General features: G+C 36.0%; 1 protein-coding gene and 1 long non-coding RNA gene across 2 annotated transcripts; one reads left to right on the forward strand and one right to left on the reverse strand.

Moving 5' to 3' along the window:
- Window positions 1-254: 254 nt before the first annotated feature.
- LOC103400603 (protein TIC 22-like, chloroplastic) lies at window positions 255-5,219 on the reverse strand. The gene is made up of 7 exons (XM_008339255.4): window positions 4,293-5,219; window positions 4,099-4,173; window positions 3,430-3,489; window positions 973-1,032; window positions 806-886; window positions 698-733; window positions 255-509 (listed from the first exon to the last, which is right to left on the reverse strand). Exons 1-7 carry the CDS (start codon window positions 4,857-4,859, stop codon window positions 429-431), a joined length of 960 nt encoding a protein of 319 aa, XP_008337477.1. The 5' UTR covers window positions 4,860-5,219; the 3' UTR covers window positions 255-428.
- A 737-nt stretch (window positions 5,220-5,956) lies between these two features.
- Window positions 5,957-7,084, forward strand: LOC114824544 (uncharacterized). Its single transcript, XR_003772832.2, has 2 exons — window positions 5,957-6,392; window positions 6,493-7,084. It is a non-coding gene; the product is annotated as an uncharacterized lncRNA (long non-coding RNA).
- Window positions 7,085-10,458: the final 3,374 nt, after the last annotated feature.

Here is a 10,458-nt window from a genome sequence, read left to right on the forward strand (position 1 = left end):
GCTATGTTGTATTATGTAAGCCGCGAGGTTAAATTTATGTAACACACGCCATAAACACTACCATGCTATGTTGAATCCGAGTTAAAACATTCGTGATTAAATTTTTTCGGTTGCTGGCTTTTGTTTCAGTATTTATGTTTAATCCGAGTTCAGGCTTCAGCGTCCAGGCTAATAATATGATTTTCTCATCAAGTAGAATTTATGCCCTGCAACAGTACTCAAACACCAGATGAACATAAGCCTGAGAAACGACGAAAAGAACGAAGATTCTACTTCCCGATATGCGTAAGCCCAGTGAATTACAGATGGGTACATAACTACAAGCACAAAATCTAAACCCTACTAGATTAAACTCTTCATAAGTAATTTTGTATTAGACTAATGTTCTTGCCAAAGGTGCCACGTAATGCGAGCTCCTTGCAGTATGCCTATTGCTTGTTGGGATCAGTAGAGATGTCAAATCCAGGAGGGATGAAGACGACGTCATCCCACGTTGATGTAGAACCCTCCTGCAATATTTCATTGTTACTTTTGCTTTCTAATTGCCCACAAGATAGGAGGAAAACGATTCAAAACTATTGAGAAATGAGCGAAACATTTGTATAGTTTTGTAGCTCAATCCTGGCGCTCCACTGTCTCCTGGTCGTTGATTTATAAGCAACAATTGATAATTGTAAATGGAAAAACGAATCCCTACCTTCATCCCCTTTATGACTTCCTCAAGAACAGCAACCTACAACACAATAGAATAAGTAAACAGAAAGATAAGTTCCGCTACACCGTCAATAGGTCCTGAAACCCATACCTGAACATCCCCTGGTCTGAAGGCAGGATTTAATTGATTCTGGTCACGAGAAGCTCTTGATAGTGAATTTTCCAAATCCTCCTAAAAGATTTCTAAGAATAAGTAAAACCGCAATATTTATGCCAAAACAAGCTAGATAATGCAAGCAAGGGTATTGTTTAACTGACCTTCCTGAAAAATACTGGACGATAGCTCTTGCTTTGGCTTTTCAGAACCAAGCTCCTTGACTAATTAAATGTTTAATCAGGTTAACAAATATATTAGCATGGGAAATTCATGCAAGAAGTTTGTGATGAAGACAAATGTCAAAAAAAAATCAGAAAGCCATACAAAATTCTAGTAAGCCAGTTTGGAAGCAGAAATAACTTTAGGAAACGCTAGTCGCTAAAAGAATAAGATTAAATCACAGTTTGGGTCCAAAAAGTTTGGCCTAGCCAGCCTCAAGACGGAATTCTACTGTCCACAATAGATCAGTTTCCAACCAAAGGTTATTATCAGTTTAAAACAAGTCGACCTATATATCATAAAGAGCAAGATTGTGCAGCATGATTCATGAGAAATAGCAGGTCTGAATGAGAATGGGCATGTACATCCCAGTTTGAAGGCATTTTTTCATATATCAAGCAGTAAAATGGATATTCATATGACCTTTTTTAACGAAAAAAACTGGACCATTAATCACAAGATTAATTTCAGAACCGGTTTAACTCATAAAGATCCATGTTTATTGGAATATAGATACATGCTTATATTGATTGTACAATTAATTACATTGCACTACTGCATGATTTCTTAGCAAACTTTCAAAAAGACATTCAATACGCGATAGTGAGAAGCTCCCATGCAGGAAACAGATGCAACTTGGGCATACAGCCATAATTAGTTTGGAAAACCCGATGCATCCACTGCTGGTTTGAAGCTCTAGAACTGTGAATTGCAGGGTTTGAAAGGTTAACAAGCTTTTGCATCCAAATTCTATGGTTAAATAATTTTTTTTCATAGAAACACACTTGGGAAACTGACCTATTAATTTTGGCCAAGAAAAAGAACAAATTACTGTTCCTAATAAGAGGAATATTCAGTTTAGCACCATGTGGTTTGTGCCAGAATAAGCTTACTGCGCCCCCTTGTCCCAGAATAAGAGAAAACAGAAATGTGCACGTGTTTGGCACTAGCACAGTAAATGGTGAGTACTACAATCAGTCTGATGGGTGCTTTCCTGAATAAGTTGAAGCCAAAGAGTATAAGACTTAGACGGACATGCACTAGCACCTAAATGGTCTGCACCGAAACGACATAGTCAACCACCAAACTAATGCAGCAGTCTAGATGTCACCGTGGATAAACTATATGAAGTGAGTGACAAACCTTATCCAAGTAAGGTCAAAGTAAGAAACCTAAGAGCTAATGCCTGATGTTTTCTCTTTAATTTTCTTATACTTCCATGCATCCATAGGAAGCTACTTTGACTTCGCTTCAGTTTCTTCAATTGAAAAGAAACAAATTTCTCAAAAATTTAAAAGCAAACTTGACAAGACCCAAAGGACACAACATTGTGGGAATACAAAGGGTGAACAAAAAGGAGAGAGATAACAGTGTATCCCACTCTCCAGCAATAAAAAAAGAGCCCTCACATATAGATCTTTGTTTTGTCTCTACCATTTTTGTTCCTTTCACAGTTGAATTTCAAAACACATTTAAAGATCTTAAACCTAGAAACCCAATTTTTTTAATCTCTTTGCAAACCCACCTCAATCTCAACCCTTCCAGGTTAGTGCCAATTCTTCTCCTATTTAACTCATCAACAACCATTAATTTTTCACAGTTTCTACACCTTTAGAATATCACCTAACCTGAAATTAGGCTGAAGCCATGCAGCATATTTCCTAGATTCAACGACAAGGATATTGATAGTGGAACATCACAAATTTCCCCAACTGGGTACTTCGAATTGATGCTATGATGGTATAACTCGTTCTCAAGTTGATTATAGATTGAAAATGCCATGTTCTTTTTATTCGTTCTTACACTTTTATTCTGAAGCGAACAAGGCAGTAAGTTATATCTTTTAAACTTCAGGGTGGCAAAGTGATGCCAAATTATTAAAAGCAGCAAAAAAGTCGACAAAACCCCCTCACTTTCCTTATTAGAAAAATACAACCACCAAATGGAAAACATCATAATGGCATATTGAAAAGGGCGACATTAGCAAGGTTTGGAGTTATCCATTCTAGAAAATGAAAGCTGTTGAATAGATAATGAGAAAAAGTTTTAAAAAAATATGTGAAGTAAATCAAAGGAAGGTTAGTAAACAAAATATATCATCTGTCAAAGTTGAAGCACCCAACTCAAAACCACATTGGCAATGAGTGGATCAGTTCAGAATTTTACATAATAGTGACCATGTGGATGTTTTATATTCACATGGCTGGAATGAGCCAAAGATGTGAATCAATCAAGAACGTGTAATCAAATTAGTGTAGACATTTTGCCAAAAAAAATAGTTTAGACAAAGGAATGAGTTACCTACAAAAAGGAAACCAAGTTGAAGCAAACAGCAAACTACAGGCCTTCAACTATACAGTATATGACTAATTAAAATTGGGAAAAGCTAAAAGTAGAACCTGGAAAACTGGTACACCAGGAAAGCCATCATCATCAGAAGTTCCAACCTTTTCTCTCTCCTACATAGGGGATCACAAAACAAACATAAGACTTGAATATGGAGGAACGAGAGGTAGAGAGAAATCATTTTCTGGCAGAAGGGTACCATGCATGCATTTAGCTTATATCTTTTATGAAACCAAGTTCAAACCCCAATATCTTTTCGCAGATTTCTCAAGACCAATGCCAATCACACCCTACTGCAGTGATGTCCATTAAAATGTGTATGTTAATTACTTGATCTATGGGAACTTACAAGGTATTTAGTTTCTAAATCTGCAGTTTGAAAAGGATGGGAGTGCTGATGTTCATATAGATCCTTTTATATGACAGCTTCCCTAGGTTTTGACTGTATCTTATGTATTGAGTAAGTATTTTTAAACTAAAATCGTTAAGGCATCCTGGCCTATTCAGTATCGAATCAAATGTGAATTTACAGAGCTAGCACGCAATACATACATATGGATAAAGCAGGGGTGACAGACTTGCAGTTATTTTCTTGTTGTTTCAGGATGAATCCGTTATAGTTATGTTCAAATAATCAAAACTTCGTGTTAAATTGACAAAATTCAACTCCGGAAAATAACCGGTGTATTTAATTACTATTCTTGTGCCAGCATCTTACGCACCTTAAGCGCATTCTTGACTTGAGAATACTCAGGAATCAACCTGAAGGCTACTCCATCGACCTTGAGCTGAAAAACCTGCGAAACCAACACCCATTAACCTCCACCAATCCTTAATTTATCCAATTTCAAGGTAACAGAAAACCTAAATAAACAAAAACATGAATAAAATTTCATCAAGTTATTCACATTCCCACCTTATTTAAAGCCACAGCCACCACTTTCGACCCGCTTCGCATTCCGGGGTCCATAATCCTAATATGCTCAAGAAGTGCATCCGCATCCTCTTTCTTGAAACAAAACAATCCCAGAGACTTCCCAGTGGAAGCACCAGAAACCAACACGAATTCCTCCGAGGCATTACTGAGAGCATAAACCGGCACGCCGGCAAGCCGCTCTTCGATGTCCTCGGTGGACATGGCGGCTTTAGACCCGCCACCAGGGGAATTGGCGACCTGGGTTTTGTTACTCACCGCAATTCGACCCCAAACTGGGTTCTTGCCAGAAGAATGCACCGGATTGAAGCTCGAAAACCTGGAATCGAATGCATGTTTTGCTTGATTCTGGAGGTTGGAGAAGGTGGATTGGAGGTGGGTTTGGAGGGAAGAAGGGTTCGGGTTGAAGAGGGGAAGGTGGGAGAGGTGGTGGAGGAAACCGGAGCAATGGTTTTGGAGGTTGGTGAAGGCCTGTTGGGGGCTGAGTTGGGGCGGATTGTGTGTCGGTGGTGAGGAAGTTTTCTGGTTATTGGAGTTTCCCAAGTTCATTTTTCTCGAGAAATCGATTCACAGAAGAGAAGAAAATCGATGAGAGTTGAAGAGCGAGTGAGAAGTGAGAGGGAAGAGACGAGGGTTTATCCAACAAGGGGTTTTGGAATCTACCTTTTTACTTTTTTTTCTTTTTGTTCAGTTTGTTTTTCTTTAACAAATTATGTTTTTTCAGGAAAAAATTTATTAATATATAACCACGACAAAGTTGTGATATTAGTTATAGCACATGTGTGATCGTATAAATCATTAATAAATTATTTGTTAACGAAAACAAGGTCAAATACAATGAATTTGAATTGAACATAGCAAGATTTATAGACGATAAACTTAGATTGCACAACTAATTCAACCAAGTTCAATGAACGAAAGATATTAATTTTCTCTTTATAGAATTCTTTCATGGATTCATGTATTTGTTGTACTATATAACGATATGTTTTATGAAATTTCAACCTCAAATTTCACTATTTAATCTTTTCGTATTTTGTATTTATGCTAATTTTTGTCTAGAAGCGTGAATTTGGTACCCAATTCCATTACATTGAACGAGGATCCTATCCTGATCTTCTTTTTGAGGATTTAGGAAATCTTTTAATCATGTTCGTTCATCGTAAATCGTGCGGCCGTTTTCATCATATACTATTTATGTTCAATTTTAAATATAAAATTTAAAATAATTTTTTATCGCACGATATACGATGAATTAATATAATTAGAGATCCTAGGGATCCTCACAAAGAGGATCTAGAAAGAATCCTTATTCCATCACATTCATTTGGGCCCAATTAGCTAACTTTACCAATGGAATAGGATCCTCTCTGGATTCTTTTTGTTGGAATCGGATGATCAATTAATTATATCCAATCATATATCGTGCATTTAAAAATTATTTAAAATTTAAAATTAAATATAAATAATATGTAACGAAAAATGACCACATGATATACGATAAATGAACACGATTGATTGATTATCAGATCCTTACAAAGAGGATCCAGAGAAGATCTTGTCCTTTACCAATTGCTCAAATCCCATGTCAACTGCTACCAATTCTGCTTGGAAGCCTCATTTCTTCTCTTCTTCTCATGGTCGGTCTCCCGATTATCGGTTCTAATAAAACACCCAATCTTATGAATATGGGTTCTAAATTACAGAAAACTCATTTTTTTCTGCAGAGAAAAGTTATGGTTCAAGTAACTTACTTTACCTCTCGATTTCCTGGTCCTTATGATTTCTTTTTTATCCAATATTATGTATTTTGGAACTAGACATGTCCATAATTAAACTCATCTGATTTCCTTGATTCCTTTGAGTTTTGATTGATCAAAACCATGTCCAAAGTTGAGTTGCAGAGCTGCCAAACAGCAGCAAGTTCTGCATTTCCAGTTTTGGGACTCCATTTTATATCTGGCATAAGTTTCAATTTGGAGCTCAGTTTTCTACAAATCTTATATGGTTTTAAAGTACACAAAACGAGCTTCAAAACCCATTTAAGTTTATACCATTTGGTTCAGTTTTGAGCGTTCAAAAGTGAGTATAAACTTGGTTGATCAAAGCAGTTGTTAGTGTTACTATTTGTTCTTACTTTTCTCTATAAGCTTGTTACAGTTGAAAGCTTATTGTGGTGCAGATTGGGGTGGGTGCAAGGACACTAGAAGGTTCATCTCAGGCGATTGTGTAATGATCGGTGAGTCACCAGCTTCTTGAAGGTCTAAGAAATAAACTACAACATCAAGATCGACAGGTGAAGCAGAGTATAGGGCCATGGCTTTCACATGTTGTGAATTGACTTGGCTGAAATGCGTCCTCAATGACTTGCTAGTTAAGCATCCCAAAGCAATCATATTGTACTGCGATAACGAAGCAGCCCTTCACTTTGCATCCGGTCCCGTTTTTCATGAACGAACAAAGCATATCGAAATAGATTGTCATCTAGTTTAGGGAGAAGCTGCAAGGAGTGGTTCTCATCTAGTATGCGAAAACACTTCAATAAATAGCAGACTTGTTCACTAAACACTTGAGTACTTCACAATTTGATCATCTTCTTATCAAGTAGGGTGTCATAAATATACACTCCAGTTGAGGTGGAGTGTTAAAGATAGTAAGGTCAAATACAATGAACTTGGATCGAACATAGCAAGGGTCAAGACAATGAACTTTGATTGCACAAGTAATTCAACCAAGTCTTATGAATGAAATATATTAATTTTATATTTGTAGAACTTCTAGCAAGATACGTGCACTTGTTATATTATATAAATGTGTTGTGCCTAGTGTTTTCATGATTAAAGAAATACAATTTTTCCAAGTTAAATCTTTGCAAGGCAAGAAATTATGTCATGTTTACTATAAATAAAAACACAAAGCATGGGGAGTAACACACTGAATTCTTCAAGCCCTTCTCCATCTTTCTCTATTGCACTTTCTCTCTCCATTCAGTAAAATAGACCACAACAAGTTATCATCATGCTTATTACATTGCGTAAGTTTATCTTGCTACAAACTCGTTCACAACATTCATTATCGCAATCCAGGTTCTTCTAAGTTAGGGTGAGATGACATAACATAGTTAGGGTGAGTTGACATGTAACGACCCGTCCCTAATTTTACGATTTTATTAATTTTAAAATTGTGAAATTACAAAAATGCCATTTGAGACGAGATTGTTGATTTTCGTTTACCGTCATTTCGTGATGCATACGAGCTGCTATTTTACTGTATTCTCGAAGCACTCGACGATACGAACTTGTAGGCGCAAGCGGAATCAAAATCGAAGTTACGATGGAGGTTTTACGGAACTACAAATCTGAAAAACACTTTTGTTAAAATTACTATTTTATATTTTATATATTTTTCATAATTATTATACTATTATTATTTTAATATTTTCTGATGAGATATTTTAAATATTTTATTAATTTATTTTTTGGCCTGTGGGGCCCACACATCACAAAGTCTCCACTCTCTCTGCCGCGTGTCTCTTTCACTCACTCTTTGGAACTTTCTCTGTCTTTGCCTCGCTCTAACTCTCCTCTCTTAGCTCTCTCTCCACTCCCCATCAACACAAACTCACATACACCACCGATCACCATACCTCTAGCGACGCCACCACCACCACTTCCTTCTCTGCGAGTCCTACAAACAAAGAACGGGGAGAAAGCCCTCGTTTTCCTTCTCTCCCTCGCTGCACAATACCATCACTGTGCAATATCGAATCCAACGAGTTCTTGCCGTCTCCGGCAAAGGTAAGGCCTGAAACCTTTCTAATAATTTGTAGATCATGCCTAGGAGTACATTTGGGTTGTTTTTGAGACAGTTTGATGTTGTTTGGACGTAGAAATCTCTCAGAGAAATCTCCCCAGTTTTCAGGCGAAGGACCCGCAGGCTGCAAGCCATTTCCCGGCCGTTTTTTGCCACTACTTGACTCAATATTGGTATGACTCGAATCCTTACTCTCCTAGCTTCATTATGGTATTTAAAATGTGAGTTTTAGTTGAGTTTTTGGAGCTAGTCGGAGCCGTGGTAGTTTCCCGGCCAAAATACCCAGTTCCCAACAATTATAGCTGTAATCGGGAAAAAACGTCCCAAACTGGATCTATGGGCCGGCCCAAACCTTGCCATTAACTTGATCTGGCCCATTTCTGAAATGGACTGGAATATTCCTTGCGTTGACTTTTAAAAAAAAATTGCCTGGGACCTATCTTAGCATATTTCGACATGCTGATTCCGAATCCACAATTAGTTTCTCCAAATTTAATCATTTTGGTTAAGTTTTACTAACATGTCCCAATATTATGCTTATGTGCGATTACTATCGGAAACTCCAGCTTTCTTAGTTCAAAAGGCTGCGACCTAGCAAGTATCTGTGAGTGAGTCTTTTCTTTTATATAGTGTGTGTGTGTGTGTGTTTAGTTTTCATATATACATCTAATAACGAATTTACCATGTGATGCCGTAATTAAATTAACGTTTATAGGAAATGACATAACAATGAGAATTAGAAAATCATTATAAATCCTATGGGATGCCTTAATTAGATTTATGGCTATGAATAATATTATATTGACTAGAATTATCGAATCACTGTGGCATGTTCGTATTTACGTTATCTGCTCACTGTACCAGTGTTAGTACTCAATCGGGGCATGGGCCAGGGCTAGTCTTTAACGTGTATGTTCACATTGCACCGTATGCTCACTTTGGATCCATTGTAGGTGATAGTCCAATCCTAGATGGCTATAAGCAATTAGGACTCGTATGTGATACGCGTAGTGCCAGTCTTCACGTGATTGTAGTAATAGAGCGTAAATCATTATTACACCTAGTCCTGTTCATGTCAGAATACCTCTGCATGAACTCATGTGTTAGAATTTGTCAATGAGCACTAGATGTGATATGTTTATTTATGTGAGATTATGTGATTACCAGACATATTCGGAGTCCAGGTGAACATTCCAGGTCGACATGTGTCATGACAAATTAATGATTTCAAAAAATTGATACGACAAGTCGCGTAAAATTTTAGTTTATATGTCAAATTGAAAAATATGTATAAGTTCATATGACATTTAACAATTTTTTTTCCATAAATATAAAAAGAAAGTTGTCGTCACCATTAAAAAAGCGTTTTCATTTATAAGTCCTTGATTAGGTCACAATTTTGAGAAAAACACTTCAATTTCAATGCTTTAGCGAAAATCCAATGTACACTGTAGCACTAAAGGAATTTCACAACTAATAATCTAATTAGAGCATGATAAGTGGATATATAATGCGTTTTTCTCCGATTAAGCTCTTGAAGTGTTTTTTATTTTATAAAATAAACTCATAGTTAGCTGTTTTTTTTATTTGTTAAATATTTTTTAATACAACGATATAGTTACACTAAATGGTGAAGGATTGGACTAAACCACGCAATTGTTCACTTGTAATAGTTTTGAATCGAACTCCTTATTCATGAAAGATGAATCTAAAATTGATAAGGGCAAATTCTACTATAGTTTAATATTAAATAACAAAATTAAAAAAAAAGAATAAAAACCTTAAACATGCTAAAGAAGGAAAAAATTATTAATTTCAAATTCCACCTTTCTAAGGAAGAAACAAAAATATTATTTTGATTAGGTGGACATATCATGTATGCAATCTATCGTATTGAGTCGATGGAGTAGTTGATAAGGGTTTCTTTTTCGTTTTTCCTTATCTTATGATGGCTTTGATGATGATGGAGTGGTTAGTTATGGTTAATGATCATAATTATAATGATGAAGACGCAATACAAGAAAATTGCAAATATTGAAGAGCGGGTTAGGCAACTTAATTTTATAGTTTTATCATTCATAAGCAAGACTTTTTAGAAACGAATATTTTAAATGATGAGTTCGATATTAATTTATTATTTCATTAGTTAATATAAATACGATGATATTATCTACATATCTCGTTTTACCTTATACTCATCTTTGTGATTTCTGTCATTTAATCCTCTTTAATTCTTTCATTTGATGAATAAAAATTGTAATGAACGTGAGAAAGATAAAAGGAAGTGTGTGATAACACAGCTCTATAAATATTTCATTGCGTTAAAATATTTAAT

Source organism: Malus domestica, chromosome 04, assembly GCF_042453785.1.
Source record: "Malus domestica chromosome 04, GDT2T_hap1".
In the NCBI taxonomy this organism is placed as follows: Eukaryota; Viridiplantae; Streptophyta; class Magnoliopsida; order Rosales; family Rosaceae; genus Malus; species Malus domestica.

Excerpts from the sequence above, each read along its gene's own strand:
- LOC103400603 (XM_008339255.4), bottom strand. The coding sequence starts at position 4,859 with ATGAACTTGGGAAACTCCAATAACCAGAAAACTTCCTCACCACCGACA. Across the intron at positions 4,174-4,292 it reads TGGCTGTGGCTTTAAATAAG|GTTTTTCAGCTCAAGGTCGA; the intron begins GTGGGAATGTGA and ends TTGGTTTCGCAG. Across the intron at positions 887-972 it reads GTCCAGTATTTTTCAGGAAG|GAGGATTTGGAAAATTCACT; the intron begins GTCAGTTAAACA and ends GAAATCTTTTAG.